We start from the raw sequence: 18358 nt of genomic DNA on the forward strand, positions 1-18358 counted from the left end.
TTAGCCTCTTCTTGATGAACTGGTTCAGATTGTCAATTTCCCTTTGTCCAAGCATATCTTTGTGGATAGCAAAGAATTGGCCCGAAACTATATCCTATTTGTGAATCATAATTTGGCCTTCCCGCATCAGTATCATGAATTTGTCTCTGAAATTTTCTAAAGCCGCTGCAACCTGTGACATTATATGAAAAGGAACGAGTTTACATCCAAACTCAGTAAGCTGCCTCCTCTTTTGAAAAATCTCTCCATTCCTCACCTTCCAAAGAAACCATAAAATTTCACATGGTAAGACGGACCAAAAAGTGTTAGCTTCAAAATAAATAAGTCTCCACAAAACCAGCTAAAACTTCACTCCAAGAAAGACCAGGTCTACTATTCCAAACAATAGCTGACCCAAAAAAAAATGGTCCAAACACCATGGGCATATGCACAATCAAAAAACAGATGTTCATAAGCCTCAGGAACAGAACACACAGCGCAAACAATAGGATTGCCTAAATCAGAGGTAGGGTATTACCAACAGCAAGTTTCCTTAAAAACAATAACCATCTAAAACAAGACTTTTTTGGTTCACAATGGGAGTGCTGGAAAAATTTAAAGATAAGCTGCCACCTAGAGATCCAATACCTTAGCCCCCAACCATGATTCACCCAATCAAAAATAGAACAATCATCTTTCATCATATTATAAATCTGTTTGGTAGAAGCTGCACTGAAACTAGAACCATCTTTCCATTGCATAAATTGCTCAACATTCATAGCATGCTCTATGACAAGGGGAGGAGCCATTTGAGGTAATCTTGTCAGCCCATTGTGGTCCTACCATAATAGCATTTCCACCTTTGCCTCTAGGGTGGTTAGAATAAAAACCAATAGACTGGTCCCATAGAAATTTCAAAATGGTATAAGCCTGAAAGCCCACAATCTTAATTTCCTAAAAGCAAATAATGTCTTTAGCTTTAAGATTGTTACACCATTTTCTAACCATATATTTCCTGTCAGACATCTCTAAACCTCTCACATTCCAACTGTGTATGTGCATTATTTAGATTGTTGAGATTTGTTATTATTATATAATATGTTAAAACAATAAGGAATCTCTTTGCCAATGTCCTACTATCATTAGAGAAAGTGCATTTCAATCATTTTCCTCTTCTTCTTAGCATTTTTATTGGTAACTTCACTAAATGGTTCCTCATTTATGGACTCACTTGTCTTATCATTGTTTTTATGGACCACTATAGATTTTAGTGTCCCAGTTAGAATTTTATCTTTATTCAGAGGTTCAATGGCAGTTTTTCTAATAACCTCAGCTCTTTCATTAATGGTATTAAAACCAAGTTGATGAGCATTAAGTTTGGGTGGGAGTGAAGCTTTATTATTTTCCTCGGCCTTCCCATTATCAGCATTAGAATATGGTTGACAATCGATTTGAGAACTAGGGATACCAAAGCCCAAGGCTGGCATCACTTCAAAATCATCTTCAAACAAAGGGTTATACAAACTAATACACTTTCCACCATCAATAGTCTCCTCAGCAGTATTGTTAGGCAGGTCTCCATTATGATTCTAAAGAGAATCCTTATTCACACCCAGAACCTCATCTAAAGATGGGTTCTCCACATTAGATTTACTAACCCTAGATTTATGCATATTAGAATCATACTTGTTAGCCTCGCCTGACTTATCACCTTCTTTAGGGTTACCTTTCAACTTACAGTCAAATCTAGGGTTTTGCATGCTACTAAGAGCCAGAAACTCCTTTTTGGTGTGTCCATTTTTTTTACAATGGAAGAAAGACCCTAAATTCCCCAAAAGAGAAATTTCTCATACAAACCTTTCTTCTAAGTCCATCGAAATGAACTCGAGGAATTCAATATCGGGAGCTAGGGCAAGCAGAATCCAAGCATTAAGATGCAGCAATGTATATCTAGCATCTTCAACTTGTAACACAGAACCGAGAGGTTGGACAATTTTGGAAATTGAAGGCCAAAATTGTGGTTGGAGATTTTTTATTTCAGTCCAGTATGGAGTGGAACGAGCCACAACCTATTCAAATTTCTCTTTGGCCGACCATTGAAAAGCTCTAAACAAAGATCTACCCACATTCCAATAATTCTTTTCCAGAACTCTTTCCTGCATTCCATGAGTTTTAAAGAAAACCACAAATAACCCTTTTTGAATCATTCTACAAAAGCTTATTTGAATTCCTAGCTTTCTTTCCCAAATGTTAGCAATCCAATCATCAAAGAATTTGCGAGAAGGTAAAAAATCTTTATCTAAACAAACAAAGAAGATAGCAATGTCTTTCAACCTCGATTGCTCTTTCCTAATGGCCAAAACCATATCTTCATTAGGAGAGAGGGAGAGAGTTTTAAAGTCATGGGGAGCGGGCTTACCATCTCGACTGTTTTCGTTCATTGCTCCTTTGTATTTCCCCCACCCAATCCACCTTCATTGGTTGTGGATCCTCTCGAAACACATTCTTTTCTGCAAAAAACTCCATTTAAGGATGTCAATGGTGGACATTCAAGCTTGTATTGATCAGATAAAATTGCCTTCTACAAAGGCCTAGCTTCTCCTTTATCATTAACTATTATTTCCTTATCATGGTCGTCATTGCAATCATTACTCAGACAACCTTTATCAATATCCATCCCAAATTCAGAATGATCATTAATCTTCAACCCTTTCAAGTTGCACACAAGTGAACCAGGTTGGGAGCCAAGAGGACTCAACTCTTCAGGCATGTTATCCGAAACCCTACCTAGCACTCAATACACCAAAAAAGACACAAAAACACACAGAAAGAAAATGAAATAATGGGAAGGACACCTCCAAATGCACGCCGGACTAAGGCCACATAAGAGACTGGAAAGGAGGCACATGGTATGGCTGCTAGTGATGGCAACCTCACTGAACCCATAAAGTTTTAGAGCCCCAAAAAAATCCAAGCCAACCTACCTTCGTTATTATTCTAACTTCTATTCAATGTGATGACACACATTTAGAGAATACAAGAGCCATAATTGAACATTACACCCTACAGACCCTATTTTGAGCAATAACAAATAAGAAATGAGAAGAAAACCTTTTTAAAAATCAAGTTTTACAATTGACTAGATGTTTTTAGTATGTAGTGAGAGTCCATTTGCAAGGCTCCAAAGTCCAAGAGAGGACTTCCCAGGACTCGACTCCCTAGTCCATGGCAAGTCAACTCGGCTAACATATGTACACTCAAGGTCCTTTCGAGTCTGAGGCGAGTCCTCCAATTTTTTCCATCTATGGTGTGCACCATATCCCTTGATTCTATTGCATCACATGCTTCCTTCACATTACAACTTCTTAATGCAAGGGCCATTCCAAATTGTCATGACACACTTTACTACCATTTGTCTTCTACCATACCACATCATATCTCAACTTGGCTTTATACTTTAAGAGCTTGATGACAATCATGGGGCCACCCCCATGAACTATCGTCGCATTTAAATATGGAAAATTTTCATTATGACACGATCATTTAGTTCCTCACTATTTCGACCAATAAAATTTTGAATTCTTGCATTCTAAAGTTTGAAGTCATGATAGTTGTTCATCCTTCCAAGCCGAACAAGGTCCACAACCCAAATTCACAATAGAGAAGTAACTCCCTACAAACACCTTATTTGTGTGTATGAGTCATTACTATAAATATGACAGGTATCTACCTAATCTCCTCATAATTTTGCACATGATTTTGCATCAAGTGCATTTTCTTAAGTCCTCGAAAGAAAGTACAAGTAACTAGTGAGTAAACCCAATCATTCTGACAATTTTAGAAGCTGCAAAAGCATCCTAGGGTTTCAAAGTAAGAAGAATTGGGTAAAACCATATATGTACTCCATTTTGTAAGTTTTCTTTTAAATTGCAAAGATTTCATAGTATTTCCAAATTATTGATTCATGGGAAAACCCTAGATTTTGTCCAAAAAAATTAAAAACCCTAGTTGTTACAAAAAACCTATAATGAGTTAACCAACCTCACAACCCACAAAGATGAAGAGGTTACTAGAACACAATTATAGCCCAACTTCTAGGCTCATCAAACAAGAAATCGATGCTCAAGGATTAAGAGTCTTGTCTAATAGACTAATTGGCAAAACAGAAGACACAAGAGATATAGCAATCCCTTTGCCAAGATGGGAAATGTTTGAGTTCCTATAGAACTTCCCTAAGAAGGCCCTAGGTTCTCATTTCTCAAAGCTAAGTTTTGGTTGCCGCTTCCAACATATTTGGCTAAATTTGGTTGCGCTGCAAAAATGGGTATCCAACTCTTGGAGAACATTTTTATCTACAATTCTCTTTCTTTAACGTTGTGAAAAGAGGATTGTTTATTGCAGTTTGTACCACAGAGAAAGATCAACTGTACCTTCTCAAACCAGGTCCTCCAAGTTGGCAGTCACTTACAGTATGAAAGGAGTTGATTCCATCTGTTGAGACCTCTGCCTTGGCCCTTGTTTAGTTCTGCATGCTAAAACTTCCGCTTCAGTTTTGCCAGACTTTAAGCCTAATAAACTATAATGGCCAAAATTCATGCTCTTGTTGTACTTAAGCCTTCAAATTGTGAGTGAGCGATAGGACTTTCTTCCTCCAGAGATCCATTTTTCAAAGGTCGGCTTTTGCTCAGGGTGCTCAAGATCACAAAGGTTAAAATGATTTTCTGTATAAAGATTCTATAGTTTTAGATTAGATATGGAAGTATTAGACATTAAAAATAATAACCAAATTGCAAAGGTTATACCATTGCTGAACAGAATGAAAATAATCTACAGATTCTTATTCAGAACTACCTGACAATGTTTTCTTTATTTAATCTAACTATTGATTAACCTACAAGCATTTATTTGTCTACCCTATGTATCTATCTAATGATTTAATACTCCAACATTATAGGTTTTTTAGGTACACAAGAAATATGATATTATATGAAGCTTTCCTATAAGAGGAACTCTTCATTTGCTCAGTTTTTCCATTGTGATTTGCAGATCCACAAAATATGAGGAATTATTGCTCGAGATGAGGCCTTGCTCAGAAAGAAACACTTATCTTGGTTCTGAAAATCCTGATTTCAACCCTCTAACTCACTCTTTCTCAAAATCCTGTTTCGGTTCAGCTTCCAGACTTTATATTCTCTTCAGGCCTCGCTGCTATTTCCATATAATAAGTGTTAATAGGGTATGGGGTTAAGGGTCATTGAGTTCATTTGTTCTTTATTGCGATCCACCTCTCTTTAAGCTGGGCATTTTGAGTTCCAAAGTACTTAAATTCTTTTTAAACAATTGAAATGTATTTGACTTCTTGAATATACTTGAATATATATATATAGGTTGCATGGGTAGGAGTACCCACACCCCTGGTACACATACCCAAGTACTGGGTACTGAGTGGTTAGCATCACATCTAAGGACCTTGATTAAGATTTCTGATTTTTGTTTCAGTTTTTTGTCATATCAGCTTCTTGTTTATCAAGCTCAAGTCAATATGTAATCAATTTGAAACTTATAAACAATGCTGATTAACAGTAAACTATATCACTGTTCCAGTCAGAAGTGTTTATAGTCTGCCTTCTATGTTATGCATCTAAACATCATATATTATTATTACAAACATATTGCAAATCTGAAACTAAAAACAATACATTACATTTGCAAACTTTATCGCTGTTCTAGTTTTGAAAACCCATTGTCATGACTCGTAATTTCAGATTTTCTATAAATATTTATTTTATTTTATTTTTAAGTTTGACATACCCAAGTACCCCCGTCCCCTATTTTGAAAAATAGCAGTTCCCATACCCGTACCCAAGTATCCCCATCCCCATGCAAACTTGAGATATGTGTGTGTGTGTGTGTGTGTGTGTGTGTGTTACACAGCCAAATCCAGCCAAACCTAAGCCATGGAAAAATTTGCCATACTGGTGAACCTGTTACCAAACCAGTAACTTAGTTTAGCAAATTAGAAATGCTCGTTGAGCTCTGTAGCCTATCTACAGTCAATCAACAAATGTAGCCGTATATCAACTTGAGAGTTTATATGCAGTAATACTTTAAAACATCATCTACAAAGTTAAAAACAAAATAATCACACATAGCATATAATAATTATAATAAATATGTAGGACATCAAGCTTACGTGCAATAATACATAGAAAACTCCTCTGCAAAAACAAAATGATCACACATGAAATAAAATTATTACAAAAAACGTGGCACATCTTCATTGTAGGTGCTAAAGTGATTTCACGAGCTGTTTGTAAAGGTATAACAAATGGGGGATTTTAATTGTAAAGACAAAATGTTTCGTCCATGGATTGTGGATATTGTCATGAATTTATAGTGCCACCTATTTGTCATGAAAAACTTGAACTTTCCAAACGAAACATTTTAATGACCATTTTTTGTTCACTCTACTATTCAAATATTGTCACAACAAATGGGCCCCAATAGAAAAGAGTCAATTGAACCTTTTCCCTTACTCCAAAATAATTTAAAATGTTAGAAGGCTATACACTTTTGACTATCAACGAATACACAATGACTATTGTACACACTATTTCACATAACAAACATTAGGAACTTTAATCATATATATCACTCAAATTCCATAACACAACAAACCGTGTTATAAAACATCATAAAACCAAAATAGCCTAAACAAGCACCCAACATAAAACTTGGTCCAATGAGATTTTAAATCATGAGTTCAACTTACCGTAGTTGCATGGATGCCAAAAAGACCACTGTCATTGTACATGCTGTTGAAAGCACTAAATGATTGCACTTCCTGGTGCTCATTCAAAACACGAAGATCTGTTTTTTATCACAGCAGTATCAAATTAAAAACTCCTATAACATTTTTCCATAAAGTGCCTAAAATACAGATAAGAGTAAATGGAATGCACTTTTGCAAGATTGTAAGCATTAGACTTTGTCACCAGAAAGCCAAAAAACTGTAATGTGGAGAGAAAAATATGAAAGAAAGTCCTGTCATAGATAGAAAGAGATATGCTTTACACAAGTCGAACTTAAAGTCTTAATGACAATATGACTTACACAATCGAGAATGCATCCCTTTACCAGGACCACCGGCTGAGAAAGAACCACCACCTCCCATGAGTGTCTTTATACAGAACAGATAATTTGAAATTAGCACAGAAAAAAGCTTTACCACAGAAAATCACACAACTTTCATATCTAAAACAGAAGTCATTAGTACAAGAAAACAACTAACTACAGATATGAGCTAAATAATTAGCAATAATATTACAATGCACCTGCAGTACTGTTAAAGCAATGGCATCTTTCTCATTGTGCCAACCACCAGGAACCTCGAATGCAAGAGCCACATGAGTACTCTGACATCAGATAAAAGAATGAATATTTTACCCAAAAAGAATAACAGCAAAAAAACCAGAAACTAATGACAAACAGTAAAGCCATGTAATACATGACACATTTACCTGAGAATCTGCCTGACACCGAAAATCACCACCAACATACTCAGACTTTGGTATATCAAAATGTGGAACATGAGGAAAATCTCCCAACAACGGCTTAGCTACAGAGAGCAGTTGTTGATGATCCACTCCAGATGCTGCCAATACTATGCGTGGGGCAGTGTAATTCTCCTGTAAATGAATCATCACACAAAGAAGAAAATAGCTGTAATTGAAACTTCACATACTGTCAATATGATGGACATGCTTTGACAAAACCTTAGCTTATCATTGAGTTTTATAGACATTTTACTTTGCTAAAAAATAATATTTATAAAATATTAAAATGAAACACTTACAGCAACAAACTCCTCTAAAATTGTACTATTTAATCTGCTTATGGCAGACTCAGGAGCCAAAAGAGGGCTCCCTAATGCACCAGCATAGCCAGCAGAATGAAGTGCCTCCAAAAGTAAACTCTGTGAGTTATTTGAAATCTCTGAAATCTCCATTTTTATTCTTGCTAGCTGTAACATATACAAGTTCAAAATATTTCTTAAAGCAAAATTTAAATGCATAAAACAAGACAGGGAATATTAGTAAGCTTTTCCAAAAACAGGAAAAATGCAATTAAAGTACCGAGAAGCATGTTGACATACCTGCTCTTTAACCTCCCAATCAAGAAAAACTGGATTTCTCACACTATCAATGAGCAGTTCAACCATTTCTGGTACATATGTTTTAAGTGCATCAAAAGTATACCCCATCTGTTCTCGGGAAGCTGATGCTGTAACATTTCCTCCAATAGCCTCCACTTCACGAACCATCCGTAAATGACTGCGGTTTTTCGTAGTCTTAAATGCCATTCGTTCCAGGAGGTGAGTTGCCCCACTCGACAAAGGTGTCTCATACACAGAACCACAATCAACATACAGTCCAATTGATGCAGTGGAACTCTGCTCATCAAGCAGTTTAAGAGAAAATTGAACTTACAACTCTATCTCGATATAGAATTTAATTCATAAATGATAATGCAAATAAAGCATCAGAAACAACAGATTTACTTTAACAAACAACGGTTTAAACTTTAAAACAGCATAAACTAGTTAAAAAGCCTTGTGTAGCACTAAGAAAGAAATAAACATACCGGTGAGTTTTCAGATGCAACCTTAAGACCATTTGGTAGAGTTGTAACATTTGTCTTCGTTGGCTCTATATGATCAGGAATAGGAGGAGGAAGCTTCACACCAGGCAAAGGCAAATCTAGAGGAGGAGAACTAGACTTGCTTCCTCCAAGCCAGGAAAAAAGTCCACCAGAAGATGACTGCTTTGAAATCTCTGTACCAGAGAACTTTGTTGCACTTGTTGCAACAGCCCTAGTGCCATGTGTTCTAGCCTGGAGAAAGTTATAAATGCAATCAATCATCAACTTCCATTTTTGTCTGACTGTGAACCAACCAATTGTATGCTTCCTTTTTTCAGTCAAACAATTATGAGTTGTCAAGGTTACAACAGCCCAACAATTAATTCTGCAACAAACTCTTGCATACATGTTAAGATAATTAAAAAATAGAAAATATATATCATATTCTTGGGTTGAAGTATTCGCTGGTTTTGTGGACATTTTTTATGATAATCTTAATATGTTTTGGTCTGTCTTATTTTGTGAGATACTTTGGTTTTTGTGGTCCAAATGGAATGAAGAGATCTTTCAGAATAAAAGGAGGCTTACTGAGTTTAATGATAAACTCACATTTCTTTTCATTATGTCACAGGTGTCTTCTGTTATTGAGATATGAAAATACATATTATGATCCTTGCCCAACAGGAAGCGATGCTGTTATACAAGTCTGATATTAGATCTGCTCATTTCTGTAATGCTTACAAAAATATATTCTTGATCATGAGGAAATCAAAGCACTGGAACAGGTACTGCATGATAGCAACATTTCTCAAGCTGATATAGAGGCCAAGAACAAAAAACCAAAACAGAAGGATGCCCCGAGTAGGGAAAAAGTTGCTGCACCAGATATTGTTACCCTTTTCAGCACATTTGACACTGATCACACCGAAGGAAGCAATAACATAGTGGGGTCAAGGGACTGACGATGACCAGAGCTCTCTTATTACTTAGCCAGTACTTAGAACTTGCTTGACAATTATTGTTTTAATGTGATGTCATATGCTATTGATATCATAGTCAGAATAACTTGTTAGCTACTGTTCATAGTTTAGTGTTTTTAGACAGTTTTGTGATGTGATAAACATGTAAAACTCATGATGTTATTCATTACAAAAAAAATCAATTCTACAGTACATAGATCTATAATCTTTCTATCATGTCATCACATAGTGAGTTTACAAAAAAAGAAAGGAATGATAGCATTTCCACAAACAAACACAGATTTGGTCAATGTAGTTCAACGGAACATGTAAAGAAGCTCAAGAGTATTACAAAACACTTCAGAGGTCAACTCTGTGACAAAAGCAACAAATGTTGAGAAGAATAAGCTACAAAGATATAAAGCAATTAGATTAATTGCATGAGTGGTAGGAGTCATATTTAATTTAATTAAGCAATCAATGAATCAATCAGTTACCACAACAACAAAAAGAGATGAACATAGGAAATAAAGAAGAAATCCAAAGTGGGAATACTCAAGCAAGAGGGACAACAAAATGAGATGAGCATAAGAAATTATGAAGAGACCCAATGTGAGAAAGCTCAAGCAAGAGTGAAGATCTATGCTACCTCATTTCCACTATCAGTACATATATTTACAAGCCTGCTGCCTCCATAAAGCCACAACACAGTAGCAGAAACAACAACAGTGCCCACTGCTTTTAAAATACTGGGATAATACTTGTTACATTAAAATGATTGGAGCGCTGGGACAAACGCAGATGTCCACTCAACTAATATCTCAAGCACACCCTTAACTATGTGCAGATCTTTCCCATTTCAGCAAGAGCTAACACCCAAAAGGTCCAAAGATAAAAAGATTTAAGCATGATCACACAAGACCGAAAAAGTGTACATTTATAAGTGGAGATGAGCAGATCAGTTGACTTGAAGATATAAAGTCTACCATGCACAAGAGGAAAGATGAACCATTTAAACTTTTTTTCACAGTTTGGAGTCTGATATTCAAACTTTTGTCTTTACATGTAACAGTTTTAATCATGGTCAAACTTATGGTGAAGACCCTATACCATAAAAACAATCTATTCCATAATCAAACGTGACAGACAGTTTTGAATCTAGAATGCTCTTGAATACATCACTATAGGCATAGTTTCACAATGCTGTGCCTCGGGGTTGGCTGGATTGCCTGAAAATCCCAGCACACCTGTTCCCTCAGTTATTCTAAAACTGACTCCGCCACTCTACCTTGCCCAATTCTATCAAATGAATACGTCATGTCAAAAATAGTTATAATCTTATAAGAAAAATAAGCTCCTCTTAGAACATTGCAAAAAATCAGACATTTTCGACTTTTTGAGGATTCAGATCCACAAAGACTGTAATTTTTAACTATTTGCAAAAATGTTTATCTCATTCATAATCTTGTGGTACTGTCACATGGTTCCACTTCCAAACACCTAATAGAAACTGCAACCACCTGAATTGAGTTTAGGCATATTTGGTAAAAATAAGACATTATATGCAAGAAGCCCAGATCAAAATTTAGTGCACAAAAGGGTTTCTAAACTTGCAATTTGTTCTTTGAGTTTTTCAAGATCAGAAGGCCCTGCGAATTAATAATTACTACATTCTATGGGAATAATTCATCAGAGGAGTGTTCTCCCTCGACTGACGTCCTCCCTCCCTAATATGAATATATTGGTCCAAGATCTCACATAAGATTACTTATTCAACTTGGCATTTCATGATCAGTGGCAGCGTTGAACCATGCCCAATCAAGCCGATCTACCCAATCTATGATCTTGTATCTTAGTTTGCTCGCCCCCCCCCAGATTATTGTCCTTACTCTCTATAGACTGGTGGATGAAAATTTGATTGATTTGTACCAAATTCCATTGCCGTTCTAAAATTCAATAAGAATTTAAAAGTTTTATTGTTGGAGAGATATTTTCTGCTTTTAATTACGAGTATCTTAACATTAAGGCAAATGTGAAGGAGATACAATACAATATGATGCATTAATACAATGTAGAATGTGATGCTTCAGCCTGAAAATTGTTGCATCCCCAAATAATTGTATAATAGACAAAATAAGGCTCAACAGACCAGTCATTCTAATTTCATTTAGTTTCACTTTTAATTTTTTAAACTAGCAATAACATGAAACCTTGTTTTTTGCCGTAATGCATTTGAATGTACATTTTTATAATTGAGAAATGAGCGAGTATTACCTAACTTCTCTTTTCAACAGCATATTTTGCATTGTTTCTAATGACACTATTGACACAATAATGTAAAAACTTCAGGTAGAATCTATCTCCCAGTGCAGATGTGTTAATTGTGAGGTTCTTTTTCAACTTCTCAAATAAATTATACAGTTCTAAGTGATTTTCTTATCCAAGTCTGGCACCAGAAATATCTAGACCTTGTATGTTGTCATTTTTTGTTTTTGGCTTCCATTATTTATTGTGTCCCAATAAGTTTCAAGGCATTTAATCTTCACTTTTATGCTAAGCTGCTGAATTGTGGGACTTTTCCGGGCGTTTCCAGGTACAAAACATACCAGAATCTGATTCTGAAACAAATCTCCTGCAAATACGCATCTGGGATTTGTGTTTTCAAATGCCAAAATATTTACTGATTCTAGTTTGATCCTTTGGATATTCTTAAGACCTAGACTGCTGATTAGTGAACTCTGAACTTATCATTCATGAGATTTTGGGTTTATCTTTTTGATACTGAAACCTGAATTTGAATTAGAATGATATGTTTCAAAATTTGAAATTTGTAAAGGTTTTGTTTAGCATATGTACATTACATTCTAAACTTAATTCTAGTTTTAAGCTCGCACGCGCGCACACACACATGCGCGTACATACATACACAAATATATATATATATATATATATGAATGTACCAAAAACGTAACCAACTACCTAGAGAAATTTCTGCTGTACCAGCATTTCGTACCCACATACCTTTACTCATTCCCATTTCCGACTTGGCAACTTAGCTTTTATGAGGGATCAGACTAGTGGCAAACACAAGATCCAGTTCTATGAGCCTTGGATCCATTTTGTCAAATATTCTCCACATCACCATAAAAGTTATGTCTTTGAGGTATTGAAGATAAATGTGTACTTCATCCATCAAACTCTAGTCATATACTCTTCCATCTTAAACATAGTTTTGTGATGGGCAGAGTATGGACCAAAAAATAGAGACAGTGGGGTTGACAGCACAAATATAATATATGTAGGTATGCATACATGCATATTTATTGGGTTTGGTTAGAGAGGCAGCAGCTGATATATTACTAATATATATATATATATATATAGAGAGAGAGAGAGGGAGAGAGAGAGAGAGATTTTTAACAGTCAGCACTAAGGCAACATAAGTCTCATAGAAGGGTTCAATGAATGGCGCAAGAAGCTATGAAATATAAGAGACTTATGTTCAGATCTCCGTTGGGCCATTGTGATCATTAGTATTGTACCCTCATTTACCCAATGAACTCATAGGCTTGAGCCTTTGCATTGAAGCTACGGGCATTCAATACCCATGTCTTTGCACTTCAAACTAGGGCAAGCTTTGTACCCCTGCAAAGCTACAAAGCAGGAAACTTTCTGATTATTCACGTTAATGAAATGCCTTCATGCCAGGGACGATGTCCCTCGTCTGTGCCCTCACCTAGCACACACGAGGTTAAATATTCCCATGTTCCCAATCAGATAAAAAAATATAGAATTCATAACAACTTTTGAACAGAATTCTGTAAAGAATGAAACATATATATGTGTAGAAATGATAGAGAATTTTAAACTCGATAAAATCAAACTGCTCAAGTATCTCTTTCCTCATTCACTCTTCCCTCTCATATTGGCAGTCAAGTATGAAAGGGTAGCTTTTCTTCCTGTTTTTACTAGTTTTTATTGAGTCAATGTTGGATTCCAAAAACATTTTGTGATCTCCTCCAACAAAAAGTTGCCCAACCAAAAGAGGACAAATCTGTCAAGTCCGCAAAATCTGGAACAATTTGGTAAATACAGCAAAAATGTGATCCTGCTATGTATCTTTAAGATATGTCAGTGTCCATCACTTTCAAACAAGTAGAAGAAGCAGTTTTCCAAATGCACCTGGACAAAGCACAAGGCCCGGATGGACGTAACACGGAATTTTATCAGAAATGTTGGCACATAATAGGCAAAGAGTTATCTGAAACTTAGGAACCTCTTTATCAGAAATTAATAACACCTTCAAAACATTAATCCCTAAAAAAACCAACTATACAGAGCTAGGGGACTATAGACCCATAGCCTTATGCAATACTAGCTATAAGATACTTTCTAAAACACTAGCTAAGAAACTTAAAAAGTTGCTTCTGAAGATTGTCTCTGAAGAAAAAAACATGATTTATACTTAATAGGTCCATTTTATAAGGCATCATTAGAGCCCAAGAGACCATTCATACAGTACAGTCTAATAAAGATCCTAGTATGTTGATAAAACTTGATATCCAAAAAGCATATAACAAAGTTAATTGGAAGTTTCTACGTAAATGTTTAGAATTTAATTTTCAGTTGTATATCAACACCAAAGCTGTCCATCCTGGTCAATAGCAATCCTGAAGGATTCTTTAAAATATCTAGGGGAATCAGACAAGGTGACCCATTGTCCCCCTTTTTGTTTATCATTATGGCAGAAGCCCTTGGCAGAGCCATACATAAGGCATTAAAATATCAGAAAACACAAATAATATTACACACCAACAATTCACTGACAATGCTATTTTGCCTGGAGTTAGCACTAAGGAAGAAGCCCAATATTTCAAGGAAATTTTAAAAAACTATACCAGCTTTGGGACAAGTAATCAATGTCAACAAATCAGAAATCTTCTTTCTGAATACTGATCCCAAGACTGAATGGATATTTGTAATATACTAGGATTCAGATCAAGTAACTTCCCAGGTAAGTATCTAGGGATTCCACTTGAGGAAGGAAAAAGAGGCAACAACTTATGGGAACCAGTGATAACCAAACTGAATTAAAAAATGGACAGCTGGAAAGGTAGATGGCTCTCTAATGCAGGCAGAATCACAATGATCAAATCTGTTCTTTCTTCTATCCCCATCTATCAAATGTCTATTCTACCTATATGCCCACTGGGGCTGTCAGGAAAAATGACACCAAAATCAAAAATTTATTTTCGCGAGGGACCTCAAAAAATATAATAACTACCATTAATTAAAAGCTAAGTCACAAAGTTCGAGTTCGGGTTTGGGTTCGGCAACTATAAAATTCGGTTAAAATTCGACACGTCAATTTTTTATAAAAAAATTTGACATTAAAATCGCCTATATAAATTAGTTTTTTAAAAATATAAATAATAAATTGAAAAATAAATAAATATTATATATAGTATATACATATATATTATCGAACAATATTGTAATTTAAATATGTTAAATATCTTATTTTATATATTAATATATAATCTTTTTTATTGATATTATTAGTATTAATTGATATGTGCATTATAATTTCATATTTTAGCATTTTAAAATTTGACTTTTTAAAATAATAAAAAATCCCATCGTTTCTAAACCACAATTTAAGATGTTTAATATCATTTAAATAAAAACCTTAAGACGAGGTTAATCCGAAACATTTTTTATGTTTTCCGTGGAAATATTGAGTATCACTTCACGCGAAATGCAGTTGCAAGAGGGAAGTTTGGGCATCCAACCAAAGTTGAGATGGCAGAGTTGAGCAATATGAGCACCGGATTGGAATATGTTTGCATGTGTATTGTGTTTGAAACAACATGACAACTGCGCCAGTTGCATGTCTGAAATGACATCGCAGTGATAACCAAACTTGCGTGAATCACATCTTCTCTGCTGCGATATACACATTGGCCATGTTAGCAACACGTAATTTATTTATTTTAACCTAAAATTGAAACCTTCCAAATTTATTGACGAATAACAACGATTTTTAAGATTTTTTTTAAGTTCGTCGATTTTTGAATCTCATGGCTGAAATTCGGCGAACCCTGTGACATAGAGTAAAAGGGAACAGATTTGTAAGCCATTAGATAAGGGAGGTCTGGGAATCAAAAAATTAGCTTCTCAAAATATTGCTCTTGGAGCCAAACTTCTTTGGAATTCGTTTCAAGAACCTAACAGGAAATGGGCAGCTATTCTACTAAATAAATATGTATTAAATGCAGAACCCATTAACCTTTCTACATCTAGAAATCATCTAAATGGTTCGTGTCTATGAAATTTTATAATATCATGCAAAGAATTCATTAATAAAAAACTAACTTGGGACATTGGTAGTGGGAATAATGCCTTTTTTCGGGAAGACTCTTGGGCAAGATACCCATCCTTCAACTCTGTCCAAATAGACCTAGTTATTAAAACTCTATCACTATATTTAAAATTGATAATCTATCCCCGGCACTAGGATGGGAATAGAAAACCCTAGAAGCATCCAAACTTACGAAAGAAGAAAAAAACACATTCTTAGAAATGTTAAAGGGTAGATCCTTTGCGTTAAAAGCTCGAGATGACAAACTTATTTGGAGTGTGTCTAACAATGGCAACTACAAGACCAAAGATGGATATAGTCATGCCATTAAACTCCTCAATTTGCAAAATTCAGAATTCTCACTTCAGTTATGTTGGAACAAGGCATGCTTCCCAAAAGCAGGCACCTTCTTGTGGGCACACATCCTTACAGCTGAATGGCTCCAGAAGTTAGGATATGAGGGGCCTTCTAGATGCATTTTGTGTAAACATGAAGAAGAAGCAGTAGGTCACATGCTATTTAGTTGCACATTTGCTTCCTCTTGCTGGAAAAATATATGCCTTAAACTTAATTGGTCAACTGTTCTCCCTTATGATTTGTTTAACTTTCTCCAACAATGGCCATCTAAAATGAGTAATTGTCTATACAAAGATCTATGGGTTATCACAACCTCAATAGTAGCTTGGGAATTGTGGAAAGAGAGAAATCGATGTTTGTTCTGAGATAAGATGCTCTCTCCAGAGGCTCCAGGTAACAAAATCAAAGTTAGTATAATGGAAACCTTGAACAATAGATTAAGAAGAACCAATCACAAGAAGGAATCTTCACTAAATGGGATAGCCTTATCTGAGAACATTGGTTGGGCCTAAACATTCCACCCCAATATGGTAAAGGTAGTAAGAATAGCAAGGAGGAGAGACACAATGCAAATGGGAACACCCCAAAGAAGGATGGTTCAAAATGAACTTTGATGGAGCCTCAAGAGGTAGCCCCAAGGTTGTCAATATCGGGTGTATAATTCATAACAGAAAAGGTGAAGCCATAGCTATTCAACTAGGTTGCATGGGTACACATACCCACACCCCTAGTATGCATACCACGTAACCAAGTACTAGGTATGCATAACCCTAGTACTTGGTGTTTAGGGGGGAAAGGGAGGAAATCTGATAAGACTGTAGGTCTCCCAATTCTAGGCCACTAAGCCATTCAAATATGTATGCAAGAGAAAGAGAGGAATTTCCAAATATGATTCCACTTATGATCCAAATTAGATTAGCTAGGACCCAAAGGAAAAAATGCGCTAATACTAAATTCATATTATAAAAAGGAATGCAATACAAGGAAATGTACTCTTTAGCCCTTGGTCAAATGTGAATGTGAAATTGCACTAATTGCTTGAATAATATAAATCTAGATACTATGTATATACAATTAGCACAATTAAGATATAGATCTTGGGTAAAGTTATGAAAGGAAATAAAATATGAAAGGCTCACCTTGAAATGTGTAGAGGAAGATGTATTTTGGCTCCAAAACTCGCAGATCTGAATTGTTTCTGAATATCCGTCTGCGAATCTCAGAATAAAACAACAAAAGGAACAAAACCTAGAAATCTCCACGAATGAGGAGATTGAAGGACTAGATCGACTTGGAAAGACGTCCTAAACCAGGTCGACGTAGCCTGACGACCTGAAACTGACTTCTCCAAAAAGATCCCAAAAAGTAAGTTCCAAATCTGTAGGCTTCGACTAGTATCCTACAAATAAACACAGAAAAGAAGGGTTTTGTGGTTGGGGTTTGATGAGGACTTGCCTTAGTCAAGGCCTAGGTTAAGGAAATTAATCGTAAATTGAAATATAATTGATAAGGGAAATGATTGCATGTAGTAGATCTGAATAATATCAAGTGAAAGGTACAATTACCCCCATAGATGCAATTGACTTTGATATATGATCAAGTATGTAAGTGTAATAGCCTTGACTCAAAGAAACCATAAAAGAATCAAAGAAGCCAAAACCTCATGTATGGAAATGTATGTGACATGTCATGGATGAATTATAAAACTTGAATGGATTGATGGATCTTCTCCTTAGAGCCAAACTCCACTACCACCTTTAAGGAAGAAGCTTGATGCAAGGAGATGCTTAGACTTGAATTCTTGAAGATGTTTGCTTGAAAAAGAACACCTTGAATACTTGCTTGCTTGTGGATGTCTTGAGAATGTGTGAAAACTTGAGAATGAGATATGAAAATGAAGCTCCTGAAACTCCTTTTATACTAGTTTTCGGGCAGGAAAACAACTCAGACCAACTAGGGAATTTTATAAACTAATTGGTAAATTCGAGGACGTTCAAACCTTGAACGCTGCAATCACCGAGAACCAGGTTGACTTGGTCCCTGAGGGCATGACAATTAGGCC

The 18358-nt window shown here is 35.6% G+C and overlaps 1 protein-coding gene across 3 annotated transcripts in view; it reads right to left on the reverse strand.

Moving 5' to 3' along the window:
* Nucleotides 1–18358, reverse strand: part of LOC149551829 (mitochondrial-processing peptidase subunit alpha-like) — a 52345-nt gene that overhangs the window by 11327 nt on the left and 22660 nt on the right. For all 3 annotated transcript variants that reach the window (XM_089787331.1, XM_089787330.1, XM_089787332.1), the window contains exons 3-9: nucleotides 8623–8871; nucleotides 8135–8431; nucleotides 7835–8002; nucleotides 7500–7667; nucleotides 7314–7394; nucleotides 7093–7159; nucleotides 6752–6849 (exon numbers count right to left, since the gene is read on the reverse strand). In XM_089787331.1, coding sequence (XP_089643457.1) covers nucleotides 6752–6849; nucleotides 7093–7159; nucleotides 7314–7394; nucleotides 7500–7667; nucleotides 7835–8002; nucleotides 8135–8431; nucleotides 8623–8871 — 1128 coding nt within the window. The remainder of the gene's footprint in view (nucleotides 1–6751; nucleotides 6850–7092; nucleotides 7160–7313; nucleotides 7395–7499; nucleotides 7668–7834; nucleotides 8003–8134; nucleotides 8432–8622; nucleotides 8872–18358) is intronic.

Source organism: Cupressus sempervirens, chromosome 6, assembly GCF_028749045.1.
Source record: "Cupressus sempervirens isolate cs-2001-9-10 chromosome 6, ASM2874904v1, whole genome shotgun sequence".
NCBI lineage: Eukaryota > Viridiplantae > Streptophyta > Pinopsida > Cupressales > Cupressaceae > Cupressus > Cupressus sempervirens.